The sequence below is a fragment of the Rhinatrema bivittatum genome, chromosome 5, assembly GCF_901001135.1.
Source record: "Rhinatrema bivittatum chromosome 5, aRhiBiv1.1, whole genome shotgun sequence".
NCBI classification, from domain to species: domain Eukaryota; kingdom Metazoa; phylum Chordata; class Amphibia; order Gymnophiona; family Rhinatrematidae; genus Rhinatrema; species Rhinatrema bivittatum.
In genome coordinates, this window is record NC_042619.1 from 275,024,013 (window position 1) to 275,046,863 (window position 22,851).

Consider the following 22,851-nt stretch of genomic DNA (forward strand, 5'->3'; position numbering starts at 1 on the left):
TATATGCAAATAAGAAATCCAGGGTAACTTGAAACATATGAACATGAGGATTTTTCTAAATACCATTTTCCCTTTATATTTTTCTACTTTCGCTTCCTTCATTTGGTAACTTTTAAATTCTTTAATCCAAGCCATAAATATTTTCCTACAAGAAGAATGAAAAATATTCTCCTAAGAGAAAAAAATAACACCCCCCTCCCCCAAGAGGTTATTAAAATCCTTAAAGATTTGGAGTTTATTAAGCAGGCAGTTCCTGGTTTTGCCTACACAGGAAGTGTGAGCAAATGAGACAGCCCGACAATTCCAGATTTCTCTTGGGCTGCCAGCTGTGCCTCACACCTCCAAGATATCCTGAGGGATTACCTGTCTCCTGCCCCGGACTGATGTTGGCGCCTGTTAGACTACCACCCTTTGCCTCGTGCCGCAGGAGTGTGACCTGGCATAGCAGTGGTGGCAGCTAGGGATGGAGTTAGAGAGCACGCGCGCTCACTGTCCCTATAGGTTCTCCTTCTGCTGACTGCCAGTGTGTGTGTGTGTCCACCTTTATAAAAAGGAATTGATCAGTGAGGAAAGATAAATTGTGGGGATTATGAGCACAGTTCTCAGCATGAACTGCTGCTGCCCTCATGCCCAGCACGCTGGTGCCCAAGATGGAAGTGGGGGAGAGGGGTGAGTACTGGAAGGAGAGGGGGCAACAGTGGGTATCCTGCAAAGAGGGAAAGTACAGGGAGGAGGGGGGGGAGGAGAAGACTGTGGGATTGAAAAGAGAGGGAAGCTAGAGATTGTGTGGTGGAAAGAGAGGAAAAGGAGCAAAGCAGTCCTGAGAGTGTGAGAGGGAAGGACGGAGCAGTGCCTGAGAGTGCTGGGCCTCAGGGGAGAGAGAAAAGGAGGAGTGCCAGGAGGAGAGTGGAGAATAAGAAGGCTTGGATTAGGGGAGCAGTATTAGAGAAAGGCAGGGATGCAAGAAACACTAGCAGGATGGTGGGAGAGGAGCAATAGTGGGGGGGGGGGGGAGGGGTAGTAGCATTGAGAAGAGGGGAGAGAAAGAAACAGCATGGATGAGAAACAGAGGGGGAAAAGGAGAGGTAAGAGGGAGACTAGGGTGCTGGGCAGAAAGAAAAGGGGCTGATGAAAGTATGAAGCAGAGAAGAGAAAGGAGTGGGAGGGAGAAAGCGTGGGGGAGCCTTGAAGAGGAAAGATACAAGTAAGAGGGTAGTGAAGAGACAGGACAGACGTCCTACAAATGGAAGGGAGGGAGACATGGAGGAAAAGAAGAGATCCAGAAAAAAAACAAGCAAGGTAAAAGCCTAGGAGAGAGACTAGCAACATGCTGTGACCCAAGAGGAAAGCAAAGTTAGAAAAACAATGTCAGTGTAAATATCAGATCAGGTGCGTTTCGTCCTTTAAAAAAAAAGAAGTTACATTATTGTATATTGGATGTACCTATTGTTAATAGGTTTTTAAAAAGCCTAGGTGTAATAATAGCTGGCTTCTGCCACAGATACGTTAGTTCTAACTTTTGCTTGATATAGTGAATGCTATTTTTCATTTTGTCATATGTTTTTTTCTGGGGAGGAGGAGGAGGCATCGATGCGGTAACTTTCCCTCTTTGCTCCCCCACCCCCACCCATAGCCCTGTATCCAAATTCGGGCTGTCTGACCAATGCAGGACCTGCGCGTTTGTAGGACCCCTGCAAAATAACATTCCTACGCCTTTAACTGACTAGCAATATATATATATATATATATATACATACATACAGATCTTTTCAAATTATGAATCCTATTTTATCTTGCAGAGGAAAGTGGGGCTTGCTTGCTCCTGTTCTCAACGTGCAATCTCTTTCCTCCAGTGGAGGGCACTCGGTGTATCACAAAGCAGAGCATTAGAGCCAGAGAGCTCCAAAGCATCAGCAGTCTCCGGAAAGCCCACAGCATTAGACAAGGGCTGCCTTTCAGCACAGCTACAAAACACTTTCAAGCTGACCAGTTAAACGGAGAAGGCTACCCTGCCTGGGCTTTTAAACTGGGGTCCTGGTGGCGTGCAGAAGGCCGGCTCCCTCCAAGAGCTGGCGAGGCGGAGGACGGGCTGCCTTAGCCGGGAATGGCAAGAGACGGCATAGCGGGGAACGCCAGGTATTATTTGACAGAGAAGTTGCCTACCTCTGTGATGTGCTGGATCCTCCCTGTGCAGACTGCAGATTAAAGGCTGATGATTCCCCTGGTGAATTGAACAAAAGCAACCCCTAGGAGAGGGGGGGGGAGGGGTTTCTCCCCTCTCCTGATTCACCTTCCCTTCTCCGTTGCCCCCCTGCCCAAATTGTGCTCATTCTCTCTGGGGTGGGGGGGGGAGAACTTCGTATGGGGTTGCTGGCATGCATGCCGGATCAGGATGGTGTGACTGACGGACGTGCCGTGCCATGAAGGTTGCGATATAGGAAAGAGAAAAGAAGAGACCAGCTGCAAAGGGGGCCAGACTACTGGATAATAAATAATGGGTAAGTGAACTTTTGATGCTTGCATCTTACCAGGGTGCCCATATTTTAAAGTCAGGTTAGAAGGCAGCAGCTGACAGCAGCTGAGTGCTGGCTTGCTAGGTGACTCACTGAGCTTGCTCTTATAATTTTGGGTTGTTTTGCAATTAACTAAGGGCTAAGGAAGCCAGAGAGCAGAAAACTCTGTTTATAATCTGTTAATGCAGAAACATGCACACAGGTATGTCCATCCAGTTCATGCCACAGAAATTGTAGGGGACGTATATTAATATTTCTGGCATGTCTAGGTTTCAGAAGCTTGAGCATGATGGCTAATACTTTTCAGCAGGCAGGGAGGGATTTACTGTGCCCTGTCTCTGGTTTCAATTTTTTTTTTTTAGTTGTTTTACACCTGCAACTATATCTCTAATATAGCTGCTGAATTCCCATTCTTCATTAATCAATCATTTTATTTTAGTTTTGGTTTTTCAAGAGTGGAAGGACTAGTTTTGTACGTGGTAGCTGAGAAAATACTTCTAACAGTCAGTCCTCTTTGCAAGAAATGGCAGAAGATCAAGATTTGTGTTAATAACAAGATCAGTGAAGAGACTCAGACAGTCTTAGGGTTGTTTGGCTTTCATTTATTTATTTGGATTCTGATTGCACTATTGCTATAACCTCCTCCTATTTCTAACACAACTACTAGATTTTGAGTGGATCTGTTACATACAGTATCTACTTTAATAATCAAAGAAAGAGAGAAAGGAAAGACTGAACACAAAATAATAACTATAAAATACAGCCTTTCCTGCAGTAATGGGAGTATGGACATTACTGGATACTGGAAAATGTATGTGGGAATAAGAAAGGGGGGGTTGGGTTGAAAGCAGGAGGCATACAAGGGGTTAAGAGACACCTTGACCCTCCCTGCCTTCTCTTCAGCCCATTCATCCAGAATAACAAACTAGAACTCCATTCAGACCAAAGCATGTTAGCATGTTTGCTAACCATTCTTCCTGTGAAATACATCAGAAAATGGGCAACAAGCATTGTGTGTGTGTGTGTTTGTGTGTGTGTAATTTAAGCTTGACTTTTTCAACTTTGTGGTGGCAGATGAGCCTTAACACAAAAATATTATGTTGCAGAATATTTAGGACAATGAGACAGAAAGCATAGCTCCTTGACTCTCGGAACAAAAGTGAAATTAGAATCAAAGCAAATTGAAAAAAACTGAAGTTAATTGTTGATCCTTCCAGTACACTCACTGTCTGAATTGATTTAATTGTGTTTGCTAGGGAAGGCTTACAGTGAAATAGGCTAAATAGTCAGGGTTTATTTCTACCTTTGTTAAATTTGAGACTGGCAGTCAGCAAGCACAGTAACAACCAAAAAAAAAAAAGTCATTGTTTAAAACAATCATTTTCCGATGAGCAGTGAAATCAAGTATTATTGTACAAAAAAAAAAAAAATTGCAGAAGCTGCAGGATGCTCAGTGGCCTTGAGGACTGTAAATCACAAAAATATAATGAAGGAGGAGGAGGCAGAGGTGCACCACATAACAGCACTCTAAGGTTTTCCAAACCTATTCTGAGAACTCTACAGCCAGTTGAGTTTTCAGAATATCCAGAATGAATATGCACGAGCTAAATGTGCATATACTGGAGACTCCATATCTACAGACCTATCTCATGCACATTCATGGTATATATCCTGATAACTCAGCTGATTGTGGTCTATCTGGGACAGGTTTGAAAAGCCCTGCAGTGCTCACTCATACAGCAAATATTGCAAAATAAGTCAAGTGAGTTGCTTTCAAATCAAGTGCATCCATAAAACATTAGCAGAGGCACCGCTGACACTCTTAATCTGCTGCTGATTCATTTGAATAGCTTTGCAATGTACATTTTATCTTCTTCTTCTTTTTTTAATTTTGTAGGTTTCCATTTAGTTAAGCAGCTGAGAGGCACGACTGCACTGCTAGTGATACTTCTCAGCTTGCTGCTTATTTTGATGGTAGATACTCAACGAGCCTGCCCCAAAAACTGCAGATGTGATGGCAAAATTGTGTACTGCGAGTCTCATGCCTTTAGAGACATCCCTCAAAACATTTCCAGTGGATCTCAAGGTTTATCCTTGCGGTACAACAGCATTCAAAAGCTTAAACTGAATCAGTTTGCAGGTCTCACCCAGCTCATATGGCTTTATCTTGACCATAATTACATCAGCTCCATAGATGAGGATGCATTCCAAGGGATTCGGAGACTGAAGGAATTAATTCTGAGTTCCAACAAAATTACGAATCTGCACAATAAAACTTTTCACTCAGTCCCCAATCTCCGCAATCTGGATCTCTCTTACAATAAACTGCAAATGTTGCAATATGAACAGTTTAAAGGCCTTCGCAAACTTTTAATTTTACATCTGCGGTCAAACTCATTAAAAAGTGTGCCAATAAGAGTTTTCCAAGACTGTCGTAACCTTGACTTCTTGGATCTGGGTTATAACCGCCTACGCAGCTTATCACGCAATGCATTTGCCGGTCTCTTGAAATTAACAGAACTTCACTTGGAGCACAATCAGTTTTCGAAGGTCAACTTTGCCCATTTTCCACGCCTCTTCAATCTACGGTCAATTTACTTGCAATGGAACAGGATTCGCTCCATCAACCAAGGTTTGACGTGGACTTGGAGTTCCTTACACAACTTGGATTTATCAGGGAATGATATTCAAGTAATAGAACCTGGAACGTTTCAATGTCTGCCCAATTTGCAGAAACTCAACTTGGATTCCAATAAGCTTACCAACATCTCCCAGGAGACAATCAATGCCTGGATCTCATTAACATCCATAACTTTGTCTGGAAACATGTGGGAATGTAATCGAACAGTTTGTCCACTGGTTTTTTGGCTTAAGAACTTCAAGGGGAATAAAGAAAGCACGATGATATGTGCAGGTCCCAAGCAAATCCAGGGAGAAAAAGTAATTGATGCTGTGGAAACATATAATATCTGTGCTGAAATTCAAACTGTTGTCACTGAAAGAGCCTACCAGGCTCCTAAAACTCCCCCAAAACCTCAGTTTATTCCTAAACCTACAGTGTTCAAGCTGGAAAGCAAACCGCCAACTGCTTTTTCGCCAAGTCCTTCCCCTGGCTTGCAAACCACTGGGACAGAGCAAGAGTATGAGCATGTTTCATTTCATAAAATTATCGCTGGGAGTGTGGCTCTTTTCCTTTCAGTAGCTATGATTTTGTTGGTCATCTACGTATCCTGGAAGCGTTACCCAGCAAGTATGAAACAACTCCAGCAACATTCTCTCATGAAGAAACGTAGGAAAAAGGCCAGAGAGTCAGAAAGGCAAATGAATTCCCCTTTACAGGAGTATTATGTGGACTACAAGCCTACAAACACTGAGACCATGGATGTATTGGTAAATGGATCAGGACCCTGCACGTACACCATCTCTGGCTCCAGGGAATGTGAGGTATGAACCATGATCCTCCTAAAACCATTTCAGCTGCTGGGAAGGAGAGGTAAATGTTTGATGCTCTTGAGGTATCTAATCACTAGAAAGATTAATGAGACTTTTGCTTTTGGGTTTTGTTTGGTGTAAAAGGTTATTTAACTAAATTAAAAGAAGAAAAGTGGCCTTGTCTTTTTTTTTTTTATGGATCAGACCTAAAGGAAGCTCTTTTAAGAATAAGAATTAAGATTGACTAAATAGCAAATTTGAATTCAGTTGCTGTTTTAAGTATGCTGATAAGGTGGACAATTTTGTAATCTAGTAGGAAATTTTGTTAAGGTTCTTGTGTTTTTGTGAACATTTTATGGGATAAAGGCATATGTCAAATAAAGCATGTTAGCAACATTTTTGGACCTGACAATAGCCTAAGCCAAAGATAAGTTTCAAGGGACTGATTTTCCTATAGAGTGTTGCATTTCATGCCCGCAAAGGTTCTTGCAGGAATGAATGTCATTGCCTGTGCTATTTGTCATTAACTTTATGCTAAGGCATAATAGTGCAGAAATGTAATTTAACAGTTGTAAACCAATCTCTTGGATAAAAAAGGGTTATTTTTGAAATTGACTGGATAAACAAAGACTGGGTCTTATTCATAATTACAGTCCTCCAGGCTAAGATCTGAAAGCATGAATATTTAATAAATGGTGCCCACTGGCAACTTGGATTATGGTTATTTAAAACTGTGTGTGAAATAGCAATTAACAATGCTAGAAGATGGTAGGGATTCTTTGTTATTCCTGTTAGCAGTTTATTAGTAGCAGACATGATGTATTATTGACTCCTCCTCCTCCACCGACTTGCTGAACCGAACCATTTGCCCTTATGTAAATGGCAATGTTACTGCGGGTAGTAATTTATCTAATCTCAAGGGCCTTCTATTGCCTGGTGTATAAGAAATCAGATTATGTTTATTCAGTTTTCAAAACAATATATATTCTCAAAAAAAAAAAAAAAGTAAATCCAGAAAATAAATTGGGCCCTGTTGTTACTAAAGGTTTTGCATCCATTCCTCATGTGAAAACCTGAAAAATATGGCTTTTTCTGTTTACCCTAGTTGACAAAAATGCACAGGAGAGATTTATTGATGTGTCTGTTTAATTCATAGATCACACTGAAGTTAATCCTAGTATAAAAATAATAGGTTGCATGATTGCAGCAGACTCCTGATGCTTGGCCTAGGAGCAGATAGAGAATAAGCCCCGGTAATTAGATTATTTTTAGCATTTATTTACAGCCAATTGCTTTTCTGTAACATTGTTAAAATGAAATTTTAAAAGCCAGGTGTTCTCTCCAATGTCACTTGCCAAAGAGGACATGGACCATATGATGTTTGACAGCTAGTGCTATCTGGACTCAAACCTTTCCAGGGGTGTTCGAGGTGCATTAGGAGAAAGTGGAAATCTCTCTAGAGCAGATTGAGAATGATTACTTTGTGTAAAAATGCAATAAGGGAAAAAATAATGGAAAAATGATATTGTGCTTCATATGTTAGTGCACCATAAGAGAAAAGAGCAATCATCTGTATAATGCCCATAAATTACATCAACTATGACAACAGAAGAAGCATCTCATATCTGAATTAATAGGAGCATATGCAATCTTCCCTTCTACACAGGTGATGCAGTTTCTTTTCCTAATTTTTTACTATTTTGCAACATATACATGACATAGATCAGTATTTCCACATAGTTAAATGATGAGCAATTATTGTACCTAAGCAGGGAAAGTAAAAATGGCCAGTAAATTAAATAAACATGCAAAAGCTCAATTCCAAATCTCCCATGTGTGAGGATCGTTCTTTTTGCACAGAAACAAAATTTGTAAGGCTAAAAATGGACTTCTCTGACACAAATGCATACAGCCGTTAGTCCATAATCAGAAGCCTGCAGGGCCGGTGCAAAGGTATTAGACAACCTAGGCAACTTTCACCTTTGGACCCCCCCTTCTCTAAAATTTTGATAATTAAACTCAACAATCATGATAAGCCCCCAACTCTCCCAGAATACTTCTGTAAAAACACATAATTGGACATACATACATATAGACACAGTATATATATATGTATGTATTATATAAATACTATTATTTATTTATTTATTTACCACTAACAATACCATGCTGTGAAAGCAGTATAAAGTTATAAAGTTTAATATTTAAAAGTATGATGTCCAATTATGTGTTTTTACAGAATTATTCTGGGAGGCCATCATGATTTTTGAGTTTAATTATTAAAATATATATATATCATAGAATTGTTCATAGAAAAAAATGTTGCTGAATTGCTGTTCACTGTAAACCGATTAGATGTTCCAAACGATTATCAGTATATAAAAACACTAAATAAATAAATAAATAAATAAATAAATAGAGAGAGGTATAGATAGAAGGATAGACAGATAGATAGAAAGAAAGAAAGATAAATATATGATATATTGCATATAAATAATACAAATATGTTTCAAAAATCATGTCACAGTGTCTGATGCATGTGTCATTTGTGATTTTTGGAAGTAGACTGAAAAAAATCAAGAAATTTATAAATGTATAACTTCAAAGAAATCCATGCTGCATTGGCTGAAGATAGTTTCTAAAATGATAGGTTGGGTTGAACTCAGCTGTTTCCCCTTATCCACACCATAAGAGAAAATTTTAAGTTCTGTCGTTATCTCAGTAAGTGACATATAATCCCTCCATTACAAGGCATTTTGTGAAGGAACACAAAACCCAGAAAAAAATTCACTTAGAACTTACAATATATAGCAAACCTGCCATACCAAAACAGCACTAACTTCCTAAACTCAAACAATAATAAACATATTTAAGAAAAACATCAGTGCAGGTTTCTCACTGGGCCCTAGAATAACAATACTACTACTACTACTATAAAACATTTATATAGCGCTACAAGGTGTATACAGTGCTAAGAGGCAATCGATGGTCCAAGGACCTTACAATCTAGTAAAAACAGACAGATAAGACAAATAAGTGTTCTAGGCATTTCAGAAGAATGAGGGAAAACATTTAAAAGGTAATTTTATAACAGACCGCATACATTTGCTGATTGTTTTGTGGCTAAGTTACACCAATTTTCAAAGCAAACTTACAATTTTAAGTTCACATTGAAAATTTTCTCAGCAAAACTGCATGCACCTGCTATTTGGTGCATGTAGATTTGCCAAGAGAATTTACACACATACTTTAAAAAATCAAAAAGTGTGCACATATATCCCAATCCCTCCCAGATTTCACCCCTTGGATTGCCATGCCCTTATGAACATAAAAGTATGCACTTACAGGTGAATTTTAAAAGGAATTATATGTGTAGATTTAACATTCTATCATAGCTATTTTAAAAGCCATGTATGCATGTAACGTGCACTTACACATGAATATCCTATGGACAATTCAATGGCATGTATTATAGCAATATTGAAAAGCCCACTTACCTGGGCAAAGTGCATTTACACATGTAAAACCCATTTTTAAACAAATGCTTTTGAAAATCAGGCCCATCGTTTGCATGTAATTTCATATCGGTAGAGTTGTACAGTTTTCTAAAGAGTCATTAATGAGGGTAAAGCACAACTTTACCTGCAGAAGTACCTTTGAAAGTGCCTTTTAAAGTCTCATAGGTGGGTTAATAGGTGCAGTTTAACTAAAGACAAGGGTCATTTTATCTTATCACCAGGCAGTCTGTAAAATAACACAAAACCCTGCAAAACTACACACATTGCATTTGTAGTACACTTCCTATTGACAGCAAAAGGATAAGCTGGACTGTTTCAGATCCCTACACATAAACTATATGTAAGTGGAAAACCTAACCTCAGTCACATGTGAATAACACAGACCCTCACCAAATAGAGACTAAGAGATCACAAATTATAAGTGTAACTGGTCCTCAAAGTTGGGTGCTTTATCCTTCACTTTGGTGTGGTATGGGTCCGGGTTCGAGTCCAGTTGGGGGGGGTAGAAGTTAATCTCCAGGGCCTCTGGTGCATTCACCAAAAGAAGAGCAAGGATGCCAAAAGTGGTGTTCAAAATAAAAACGGCATCGAGTCCAGTATCACAAAATAAACTTTAGGATCACAACAATGAATACAGTGGAAAAATGCTTTCCTTGTCCATGTTCCTTGCAACATTATCCTTAGCAAAAATCCCAAACCATGGGTCAACTCTCAACTTGTAATCCCGAAAACATTTTACACTTCTCGTCACTTCTTTCAGCTTCTGTTCACCCCAGTCTTTCTCTTTCAGCCTGGGCAAAAAGCCCAAAAGCTCACACTTCCCTTCACTCCAGCTTTCCTGGTCACTTGGGCAAAAAGAAACTTCTGATCCAGACCTTTGCTCTTCCCTCTGGACTGATCAACCTTTTTCCAAAAGTCTTCTTCAATTTTCTGAGTCTTGGTTCCAAGACTCCAAAACATCAAAAATCTTCTCAGTCCAAAAATTCCAAAAATCCCTGGTTTTGAGATCCTGAGGAGATCTCCATCTTCTGTCCTCAAATTCCACTTCACCAAGTGCTCCTTGCTTGAGATTCTGAGGGAATCTCTATCTCCAAACCTTTCCGGGTCTCTCCTTCCTTCTGGCTCTTAAAGCTGCGCTCAGGGTTTATAAACCCCAAGTCACCAATCCCCTAAAAAGGTGGGGTTACTGCTGTGGGAGGATTCCAAAATGCAAAACCCCGCTCTCACTACCTTACTGATGGAAAAATACTGGGGACTGAATTAGTGATGGGCAACATTTCCCACACATAAGTAGATATCTGCAGACAAATACTGAACTCTTCTTTGCTTTTGCATCCATCTTCTTTGCTTTTCCATCCATTCTAGCTTACCTTACCTCTCCGCTGTAGTTGTCTGGGAGGGAAGGGGAGGGTGCTCGATTAGAGAGCACAGTACCTCTTTTCTATGCTGCGTTCTCCAACCTCATCTCCTTCTCTCTTGTTCCTTGCACCCTGGACACAAAGCTGAAATCTCAGATCTTGTCAGAAGTGTTGACACAAAGTAAGTCAAACCAATAAAAAAACATAAAACCTAAAAAACAAAACAAACAAGCAATGGTGAAAAACAGTAGTAGGTGTGTCTATTTGTCTACAAGAAGATGTGAAGAGGAAGTAATTAAAATTACTGATGGCTATCTATGTATGACTTGTAGTGCAAGCCATAGGAATATGCATTACTTTAAAATAAATGCATAACATGCAACAAATAAGGCCAATTTTGGTTCATTCCAAATGGAAAGAACAAAAATACCCTTCTATAAAAATATCCAAACATTTTTGGTATGTATTAAAACAAAAAGAGGTCTAAGCCCAATGCCAGAACCCATCCCGAAACCTGGTCTCATTGCCTAGGACTAGGTCTCATGCCAGGGCCTGGTCTAAGGTCTGGTTCTGTCACCTAGGCCTAAGCTTTGTCCTATTGCTGAAGCCTAAGCCTGACTCAGGGGCCCAGCCCAAAGCCTGATCCCATCTCCAAGATGTGCTTGTACATTGCCCATGTCCTGGTCCCATAGCCTAGGCCAAAGTCTGTGCCAGAGCCTGGAGCAGGGTCTGGTCCCATTGCTTAACCCAGGCCCAAGGTCTGGTCCCATCCCCTAGACCTAGGCCTAGGCCTGGTTTGGAGGACTAGGGCCAAGCCTATAGTCTTATTTCTTTATGAATCTTCAAAATAAGATGCCATGAGCTTGAAGGACACATTGCAGTGATGTCACTGAAGTGCCTCCCTCCATAGTGGACAGAGCCATTTTGATATAAAGTTGTTGAAATGTGCCATCTGATTCAAAGTAAGTCATCATATTCTTATGTTTTTATTTTCTTATAGTGACATCACTTCCCCATGTCCTTCCAGCACATGGCATCATTTTTCAAAGATTAAAGAAGAAAGAAGATGTCCAGAGGTCTGTTCCTAGTCCTCTGTTCTGGGTTTAGGCTTTGGCAACAGGATCATACCTCAGGCCAGGCCCCAGTGTCGGACCTAAGCTAGGCATTAGTTGCAGGCCTTAGTCAAACCTCTGGCCAGATCCTGGCACCAGGATTAGACCTCAGAACTGGAATCAGGCCTCAACCAGCACAGGGACTAGGACATGGGACAGGCTTGACACCAAGCCTAGGCCTTGGCAATGGGATCATGCCTCAGGCCAGGCCCTAGTACTGGCCCTAGTCTTGAGCGCCAGGACTAGGCCTCAGCAAGAGGATCAGGCCTCACGCCAGATTCCTCGGGGTGCCAGGGATCTAGGACTCAGTGATGGGACCATGTTTTAGGTTGGACCAACCACCTGGCCTAGGACTTGGCACCAGAACCGAACTTCAGGTAGGTTCCAGCACTGAGACCAAGCCTCAGTCTGGGTCCCAGCACAGGGACCAGGCCTCAAGCTAGGCACCAGTACCAGGGCCAGGTCTTAGACCAGGCAGTGGCACCATGACATGGCTTCAGGTCAGACCCCAGCACTGGGCCTGGGCCAAAGAACAGGCCTTGACTCCAAGGCCTGATCACAGCAGAGGCCTGGGTTTTTTTGTTTTGGTTTGCTTTCTTTTTTTTTTTTTTTGAGAGGGGGGGGGGGTTCTTTAACATTCTTTTTAGTTTGGCAAATGTACCAAACTGAATAAAAAATAAAACAAAACAAATGTTAATTTTTTTAAAAGCCCAAAAATGAAAAAACGATCTGAACCAAATATTTTGAGGCTGCATATCCCTTGCCTGCCATGTACCATTTTGGTGACCTTCCTTTGCATTATCTCTACCTTTTGTTCTTAAATCAAGGATTTTATAAGGTTCCTGTACAATTCGCTCTTTCTGCTAGTGAAGTCTCCCTTTACCTTCATATCTCACAAGACCAGGTGTGCTGATATGCCACAACAACCTATATCTGGATGTGCTTTACTACTTATTAATTATACAGAGTATCATTAACCCAGCTTTTTTTCCCCATAAACATAGAATGGAAAAAAAGGTCTAGTAAATCAGGCCCACAATGAAAACAAAGACACACTTGGCTCTCATTAGGAATATTGATTTCTTTTTGGCAAAATAAGAAATTTACTTTGCCTAGATTAGGGTAAAGTTATGGCAAACAGAGAAATAATATAACTCCATTTATGAAAAGCAGAATAAGGGTCCAGGAACTGGTCCTGTGCTGTTCTAATGTAGACTGCTTTCTCCTTCCAGTTCCAGCTCCTTCTTCACACCTGCCAAAGTCTCAGAAGGGGTAGACACATGTGTGTAATGTAAATCACCTTGCTTTAGGGTATTATATACCTGCTGAAATAAAATAAACAAATGGCTCTATGTTTCAATAATAGAAAAGATGCACTTGGGAAAGATAATTTTAAAACCATCCACAAAGCGGTAAAGTCTACCTATACATTTTTATATGCTGGAAGACCAATGTTCAGCAGGCCATTTAGTGGACAAGTTATCCTGGTAAAGTTAGCCAGATAACTTGTCCTGTATATTCAATGGGATAAACGTTCCTTTGAATATACTTGTTCAAAGTTAACTGGCTACATGAAGCCGGATAACTTTAAAACCAAACCAACTATGGGGGTCATTTTCAAAGGCTTATCGCGTGCGATAGCATGCTGGGGGCGGAGTCGGAGTGGCGAGGGGAGGAGTCGGGGCGGCGAAGGGGCAGACTTGTCGATGTCTTCGCTGGCTTTCACGGTGGCGCTAATCGGTGCGAAAGCCGGCAGCGAAGACACCGCGGTGGTGCAAAGGTTGAGGGCTTTCGCAGGCCCGCCCCCCCCCCTCCCCGTTTTCACAGGATTCATCATTCTGCGTAGAATGGTGAATCCAGGCCTTTGTTTGAATATCTTTAAAGATATCTGGCTAAGTGGTGCTGTCAAAAATGAAAAACAATTAAATACAGTGGGCCATTACTCTCCCTCCCTCCATAATATTTTGTAAAGACCCTGAAGGGCCGTGCCCTCCTCACATCCCCCAACTCCTTAAAATATGAACAAGACCACCCTCCTCATTGTGGTGTATTTTAAATTATAAAGTCAGGCTGCCCCCTCCTTTCCCTCCCTCCCCCCTTCCCCTGACCCTCCCAATCCCCACCTCCCCCCCCCCCCCCCCATATCTTAAATTAGATTGCTGGGAACAATGAACCCTTCACCCTACTCCTGGTGCCTCCAGGCTGCTGTAAGAGAGACAGTGCTGGCAGCCTAAGCTTACGTTAAATTTACACTTCCAGTGCTGCCTCTAGCTCCCTGCTAGAGGTAACGCTGAAAGCCATGCTGCAGAGAATAGCCCTGGTAAGTTTGCTGGATACATCTTATCCAGCTAAGTTAATTCAGTGTTTAATTTGGAATATCATCTCTGAATTTCTTGCACTCTGTATTATTTTCTGACCTCGCTTTTTTTTCTTTTGAACTGCCTTGGCTTCCTACTGTCAAGATATAGTGAGATGAAACTAGCTTTGTTTAGCCCTCTTGTCGTTCCTAGTCTAGGTCTGGCAAGCATTCCCAGCAGTGAGCCCTAGGAATCCTCATTTTATAGGGGTTGCCCGTGTCTGAGCCTGGGGATTCTCTGATACAGCAAAACCCAGCTGCTACTTAATTCTCTCACTGCAGACTAGACTGCCACTGCACCTTCTGCTCGTCTCCCTAAACAGGTTCTCTTTTTGCAACTAAAGTTCCTCTCTGTGTAGGCGATGCCTTCTTCAGGTCCGTTGCTATTTTTGCCTCCACCACCTTCACCAAAAGAGCATTTCAGGTATCCCCCAACCCCTTTCCATGAAAAAATCCTGACAGTGTTCCTGAGTGCACCCTCTTGGAGCTTCTTATCATGACCCCTTTTCATTGACCTATTATTACCTTTCAGGGAATTGATGTCATTCAATTTAAACATGAATTTAAATGTGAATTCTATGCAGACAAAGGCTAGCAGAGTTTTACCAGTGGCTCCTGGCCAAAGCTTATGTCCTTATAAGGCCTGCCTTGTAAAACAAGACTATAGCCAGGCCATCCAGTATAGCATGGAAATCTTTTAATCAACCTCAGCCAACATTTTAGTCCCCAATAGAATGTTTCTTAGGAATCTGAATTTTTGGCGTCTATGCTAGTTTACAGCAAAGAGAATATGCGAAAAAAAAAAATCATTAATAATTGGAAATGTATTTTATTTACCCAGAATATTTTTAATAGTGTTCACCATGCAGAAGGAGAATGTACTGATTTTTGTTAAGGGTACAGCTTTTTAAATAATTCATTTTCAGACATGTAACTTATAAAAGTAGCTCCAGTGTACCCTTCTCCCTTCAACCCAATTGTTTTAGCTATATATATCGGTGAGTCAATTCCAATCTTCTGTAATAATAACTGGAGTATTGAGAAAGTTATTAGAATAATTTTCTATTCATCATGAATTATAAATGAATGGAATTGTTTAATATTTTCATATCTCCAGGACTAATGTTGTGCCTCTCAAGGGATATTTGAATTTCATACATTTCAGTCCCAGGTAAATAAGAATGAATGCATTATTACAAAATAGCAGGAAAAACATTACAACAAGCAGGGGTTTACAATATACGATTGAATCTGAATTTTCAGCTTCCAGAGTGCTTTTCAACAAAGGGAAAATATGAATAACACTATTAATAACTAAAAATGTATTTCACTTTTCCTAACATATGATTTGTGTAGTTCTGGACATTCATTAAATAAATGCATCTTTTTTTTTTTTAGCAGTTTTTCTTTCCCCATGATACTATCATTGGATTTTTTTCACACATTCCTCTAAAGCAGTAGACATCGTAAGGCAATGTCTCCCTTAAACAGGGATGGCCAACACCAGGCCTTGAAGGCTGCAATCCAGTTTGGCCTTCAGAATAGCAAAAATATGAAAAATTGAAGTACTAACCCACATATTTTCCATGAGTTAGATGGCTCATTTGCATCTGTAGAAAATCTTTGCAAGAAACCTTTTGTGTGTTGCCTTATCTCAGGGCCGGCATGAATACCGCACGACCTAGTGCAAGCTCCTTCATCCCCATGGACAAACTGGCATGGGCTGTAAGTATTAAGAAAAGGAGCCCCTATGGCAATCCCTGTCCCATGTAAGTCCTGCTCCCTTGAGCAAAATAATGGGCCAGATCCCCATAATGGGTCCCTCCACCAGCCCCTGGACCCCCCTATGCTTTTCCCATATTTTAGGGGTTCTTCCAGGGGCAGAAGCCATCCTCATTTTCTCCTGCCCTGTTGGCACCATTTTAGGAAATGGTGCTGGCTGACCTCATGTGTTCAGCTAGGTAGTTTTAAAAAGGGAAATAAAAGCACCATCAAGTTTAAACATCTTCCTATTTGGATGCTTTTATAATTCATGCAGAATTTATCATGTTGAATGATTTTACATGGCTATATAAGAAGTCACCTAGGTAAAATCAGGGCTAAAAGTTGCCCTTCCTCTCTGCCAGTTAAAGTACCCATTCGGTTTCACAGCTTCTACTTCCCTTTGCAAAAATGTTTTTATTTGCTTTTTATAGGGGTAGAATTTTTACGCAAAATAATGCGCGTTCATTTGAAAGAGACCACAAACTTTATTTGCTCATCCTGCCTAAAACACACCTTCAAGGACACTTTCCCTGGAACCTCACTTATTTTCAGCTGAACTAAGAAAAGGCAAATTTCAAACAAGTCAGTTTACCCTGATAACTTAATATTTACCCACATAAACGGATTTGAAAATAACCCTCTCAGACCTTTCCCACGAGAAATCAGTCACCTAAATGATGAGCAGCAACTTACCATCTAACTGTAAAACATGCAAGCCCATCCTTAGTAAAAACAAAATTGGGGAGAAGGGGTGAAAAAAACATAGGCAAACTTTGACAGGATCCACAAAGCTATTTGTGAGCAAAACTAGATTCATAATAAACAGCCTTAGTTATGAGTATAAAATTCTTTTTCATTCGGGCCCATTGAATCCAGAGATAAAAAATGAGCACCATAATCCAGTTTCCTACTTACTGTGCCCTCCCCCCGATCTTCCACGATTTACTGTCCGTATTACGTAACTACCGTCATTGTATTGTATATAACAGTTAGATTTACAAAACGGAGATGAGCCATCCAGCTGCCATCCTCAGTCAATAAGGTTTGTTAATGTTATAGATTCTACATGGGAGGAAACAATATTTATTTATTTATTTTCCCATTTGAGTCTCCTTACCACCTGCAGCAGTTCCATGATAATTAAATCATCATTGCTTTAGTTACTTAAGACTGGCAGATTATAAATAGCTTCTCCTGCAGTAATTGGGTCCTGAATGACAAGGAAAACACTATTTCTTTTTTTTCTTTTTTTTTTTGTAGGAGAGGAGCCATTCACCTGACAGGCATTTCTTATTTCAGAAGCTGTCAGGCTTTCTCTGCAGCATCGCATAATCATCAGGAAATAGCCAATGTAGCTTTAAATGCTTTGCAATTACCCTGTGCGTTTCAGTATTACATCGGAATGAAACAAATTATGGTTGGTTCTGTTTCATCATATTTAATGAGAGCATGGGAGGGAGGGAGTCAAGAGGTGAGGGCTCACAAAGCAAGTGGACTGGCATACCAGGAAGTAATTGGCCATATTGGGAGCTGGCGAAATATGAGCAAAAATACCTCATTCTTCTTAAATGTATGACTTGCAATTTTGCTTTACAAAACAAAAGTGTAACCGTAGAGATGTGTTATTCTGGAATTAAAACATGTGAATTAATCATCAGGGCTCATGCAGACATTTTTACTTAGGGATACGCATACCAAAACAATTCAGTTTGGTTTGCTATAATTTGTTTCAGTTGCCATTTTTCATTCATTTTATTAGTTTTGGTTTCCTAGTCCATTTGTTTCATTCATTATGTCATTTCATTGATTTTCATTAAATTCAAAGGGGAAGCAATGCATCCTATTTGGACTCTAACACTGGGATATTCTATCCAAGTTTATCGAAACTGCAGGCAGGCATCAGCAGCAGAGGGAACAACACCCCAAGCAGAGTTGGAAAAAGTGGCACCAAAAGTGGCAAGAGCAACCAAAAGCACCAAGAGAGGGGCAGAGCAGTACGAACAATGTCATGAAAAACCCAAGGCACCATGCAAGGAACAAAGCATCACAAACAAAGGTGAGAGCAACCCGAGTCATTGTGAGAGGAGCAAAGTGGCACCAACAGTGGCATGAACACGCCAAGGTATTGAGAAAGGAGAAAGCAGAACAAACAGTGGCATTAATGCCCCCAAACCCTGAGTGAGGGATATGGCAGCAGGCAGAGTGACATCAATACCCCTAGGCATACAGTGAGAGGTAAGACAGCAAGAGGATTAGCATCAGGACCCCAAAACACTGAGTGAGAGGTAAGGCATCACAAGGAATAGAATTGACACCCCTAGACATTGAGTGAGTGGGGAGACAGCAGGAGGAGTAGCATCAACAACACAAGGCACAGAGTGAGGAATAATGCAGCAAGAGGAGAGGAATCAACATAGCAAGGTGCTGAACCAAGAGAGGCATGGCAGAAGGGGTAGACCAGCAACAACAGTGGTCCAACAACTTAGCAAAATGCTGAACCGGAAGAGAGGCAGGGCAAGAGGAGCAGGCCAGGTGGGGGGCAGCAGCAGCAGCAAGGCTCCAAGATCCTAAGCTATCCAGAAGGGCGCAAGGGAGGAAAAGTTTTTTCTATTTGGAGTCAAAACATCCCAATATAACCAGGTGAGAGGCAGGGTGGGTGGAGCAGGCCAGGCATTGCTAGCAACGATGTCAACTAGGAACAACACAGCAACGCACTGAGGCCAAAACTTGTGAGCACTGTCTTGGTGAAGCTGTGCACTCAAACCTCCTGCCTCTTAGATGAAAATTGAAGGAAACCCAGCAGAATGATCTTAAGGAATACCAGATTTTCCACCAATTCTGGTTTTAGCCATGAATGATGTAAACTCACAGTGTCTCCTGCCATTGATAATACTCATTCACTAGGAATGCTGTGGGTGGGTAGGAAAGGAAATGCTGGACCACCTTGTTAAACTCTGGCCAGACAGTGGTCTTATGTACCCCGTATGCCAGTGGGTCTGTATCCATGACCTCAATGGGATCTCCACAGTATGACATGACTGCAATTTGTTCATGGGTCTCCTTTGTGGGGGGAGGGTGCAGTGGATCCTGGTCTTTGTTACTGATTTTGCACTTTCAGCTTCAAGAAGTCCAAAAGAACTAACATCTCTGATGCCAGTACCTTTTCCAACCAGAGACTTTCTAACTTCTCAGAGATATTGATTATAGGAATGATCTCACTCAGGGCGGCTGTTGCTGAACGCAGATCCTCTGTGGCATCCTTGAAGGGTTTCAAGTCTTTTACCACCTGCATAATGTATATCCAATCCTGATGCCCCGGGGATGATCCATACCAATCTCCGCATCCACAGACAACTCGTGAAGGGATGTCTGTTGTCCAAAAACCTCAGCATCATCAGACATATAAGAATTCCACCTGATGCCTACATTCTGATTAAAGGGATGCATTCATGCTCCAAATCATGTTTCTCCTGGAGCTGCCACCTGACTCTCATACTCCTCTTAATATTTCCTATTATTTTTCTGTACCTCTCTATCAGTTCCCACAGGACAAAACTGCTTTCTTCCTTGGCTCCCAGCTCCAAGGAGTTCCTTCATGCCAAGTGCAGGAAGTTTGCAAAACTTTGGATCCCCTGATAGCCCCATTACTCACTGTCCTTGTCATGCTCCTTCCATCATCTGTAATAAAATAAAATGGGAACAGTTATGTGTTTCTGGCCGAAGCAGCTCTCCATTATCCCCCTTACTACCATTAAGATATAGGTCAAGGTATGGCTTTGATCCATTATCTGGGTGTGCAGCACAGTCCACCTTTACCCTTCTGATATGCTCCCCCTGGAGCTGCTGCCTGCCCCCAGCACCACTGTGCAGTCAAAAAGTAGATGTGTGCTGTGTTCTTTCTTGTTGGTTCAAATGTCACTCATAGAATGGATGCTGCTATACCTCTCCACCTTGGCCAGTTGTGCCTGTATCTGGGTATTGCACTGGGTGAATAGGATAGGGAACACCTGCCTACTAAAAGATTTCCTGGAGGAAAGTATGTATTTTGGGGATGAAATGTGCAGTAGTCCCTTAAACCCCACATTCTCAACCACCTGCATTTCTTTGATGGTCCATGCCACCAGCTTCAATGCTCCTGCCTCTTACCCTGGGACAATGAAGTGGAAGACCACCCATCTGTTCCATGGTGGCTTGCCACTGAGACAGTGCTGGGGGGCTGCTGGCTAGTGGCTACCACCTCATTAGGGGAAGGGGGCTGGGTGTTTAACTTGTGCAGGTGGATCTCCCATTTGCTGTGGCTTTTGTGCTCCTGCTGCTGCTGCTTTGAGTGGTGGGCAGGGTGCTCAGATCAGTACTGGCCTACTCTAAAACTAACACTGATGATTGTTGATTTTGCAAATAATGGAACATGCCCAGTACCTTCCCTTTACTGATATCCTTATGACAGTGAACATATGCTGCAAAATAATGACCTCGAATAACTCTAAAGTACACTTGGTGCTTTGTGGGATCTCCTCTCTGTATGGCTGTGGCTAAGGCTGGGGTTGAGGGTGGACAAAGAAGTAAAAAGGCTAGGGGCATCTCTCATGCTTTTGATTGCCTGCAGTTTCTGGAGGGGGGGGAGGGGTTCAAGGGCCTGTCAGGATTGCTTACTGCTTATGACTTTTGTACAGATATCACATGAATTACTGGGTTCGTCAAACCCTCCTCAGTTACTGAACTTTCCATTTTCCCTTCCACTAATTCTTTGAATTCCTCACGTTTCGTCTGAATTAGTAGGTTCTGCAAATATCTGCAGCAGACACTGATCAGAACAGAACAGGGAATGCTGTGCTTGTTTTGGCTGATGCACTCCGAATCCTATAGCACGCCCAATGCTGCTACAACCCTCCATTGAATCTGTCTTTTTCTTCCCCTGTGCTAGATCAACATGGGAGTTGGAAGCAAGTGATTGCTGTTCTACCTTCTCAGCCAACCTACCTGTCTAGCTGGTTTCCTCCTCTTAAAAAAAAAAAAAAAAAGCCATTCTGAGCTTGATGGTGCTCCTGGTCCTCAAACTATGCCTCTTGTCATCACCACTGCAACTTGTGCTGGCCCCGAGGGGCTCTGGAAGAAAAAACATCCCTCTTCCTTTTCCATTGCCACATTTACTTCTAGATGCCAGTGACCTGATGGAATTTATTGCAACAAAACACTAGTGGTAGGGATTTTTATTTTTCCAATGTTTGTATACCCTAATGTGAACACAAAAAAACAGCAGACCTTTTTTCACAAACAGAAGAGTGAGTGAACTGATGATCCTTGCTGAGTGATTATATATGCTAAGAGTTTAATATTCAGACAGTTTGCTGTAAAATGTGTATTATCCAACTGTAGCAAGCTACTATAAAACAGGTTCCTGCTCCCATGTGCTTATGTATTGGAGCCCTAGAATGTGGCCTAAGCTGCATCTGGATCTGAGTGATGTGGTTTGGACCTGTCAAAAAAAGAGTTTTCAAACCGGTAGAAATTGCAAGCTGCCACAGCCAAGGTGAAAAAATATAAACATTCGTACATCAAAAACTGCTGTGTGCTCTACTGTGAATGACAAATATTCTGCAAGAACCATAATCCAGAATTCAGTGTTAACAAGTTGGGAAAAGGGCTGTACTGTTTAGCCTGCCCAGAGAACAGCACTACATAGCCCAGCAGAGGAGGAAGCTAATGGAATGCTGGGAGACCATTTAAGATAGAAAAGGCATAATTTGGCTGGCTCTGTGTGTGCAGGGCAGGGGATGACCAGAAGTTGGAGCCATGAGCCAGGAAGAGAAGAGTGCATCTGACAGTCCTTCAATCAGTTTGTCTCCTGAAAAGCTAATTATCAAGAGGGAGAGAAATAAGTCTGCACTCTGAGGAAATAGAGAGACAAGCAGATGTTTTTGCTTCATAGCTGACCTACATGTAAAATCCCAACAAGGGACAGAGGAGCCAGCATCTGAGAGACCTCCTTTCCAGAGATATCCAAGTCCAGGAGCACATAGCTGAATCACCCTTCTAAGAGACTGAGTTAAGTCATTTAAACTTTGCACAGATACTATCTTAGCAGAGGAGGGAGAAGATTTATTTCCTTGCCTTCTGTCATAAATTTAGTATCTCATCTTAACAGCTTCAGCCTTTCAGCCAAAGTCAAGCATAAACCCTTGCTGACAGATACTGGAAAAGAGAAACTGATGGACCATGGTCATTTTGTAAGTGACCAAAACCAAGTCATCTTTCTGTTTAGTACCAAATAAACCATTTGGGGAAGTTCCCTAGGAGAGAGAGACCTTTCTCTCACTGTAATGCTCATGTATTTAGTTTGTCATCTAGCTAGCTCCATCATGAAGAAGGACTTCTTCATTTTCTTGATTGTTTTTTTTTCCACACAATTTTGTGTTTGGGACAGGGTGTATCCTTTACAAACTGGTAACATTGGGGTGAATCTGTTTCCCCACCCTCTTTGACTACTCAGGGGTAAAGACAATTTTTGAAAGCTGTGTATTCCACTGCTTCCCCACCACCACTACCACTACCACCACCACCTCAACCTTTCTCTATTAGCATTCCTTATTATTCTTTTACTATCCGTATAAGTATGTTGGTTACCCTGGCTAACAGGCCATACCCAGTTCTACTTTTGCATTGCTTGATTTAAAATAAGAAAACTGCAAGCTTATATTATACTACACTACTGTAGTTTTCCCATTTAATGTTCTGTTTGGATTTGCTGTCTACTTGTACAATACTAGTAAAAGGAATAATTATTGTTTTTTTCTGGTG

General features: G+C 41.5%; 1 protein-coding gene across 3 annotated transcripts in view; it reads left to right on the forward strand.

Moving 5' to 3' along the window:
- The first annotated feature begins 1,915 nt into the window (after positions 1 to 1,915).
- The window catches only part of LRRTM4 (leucine rich repeat transmembrane neuronal 4), an 857,618-nt gene continuing 836,682 nt past the window's right edge, over positions 1,916 to 22,851 (forward strand). The window contains exons 1-4 of one of the 3 annotated variants that reach the window (XM_029604068.1): positions 1,916 to 2,498; positions 4,411 to 5,957; positions 17,930 to 18,109; positions 20,978 to 22,837. In XM_029604068.1, the coding sequence (XP_029459928.1) occupies positions 2,495 to 2,498; positions 4,411 to 5,957; positions 17,930 to 18,109; positions 20,978 to 21,004 (1,758 nt within the window). In that variant the 5' untranslated portion in view covers positions 1,916 to 2,494 and the 3' untranslated portion in view covers positions 21,005 to 22,837. Of the gene's footprint in view, positions 2,499 to 4,410; positions 6,007 to 17,929; positions 18,110 to 20,977; positions 22,838 to 22,851 lie in introns of those variants that run through there. The other 2 variants (XM_029604069.1, XM_029604067.1) reach the window with 2 other exon arrangements.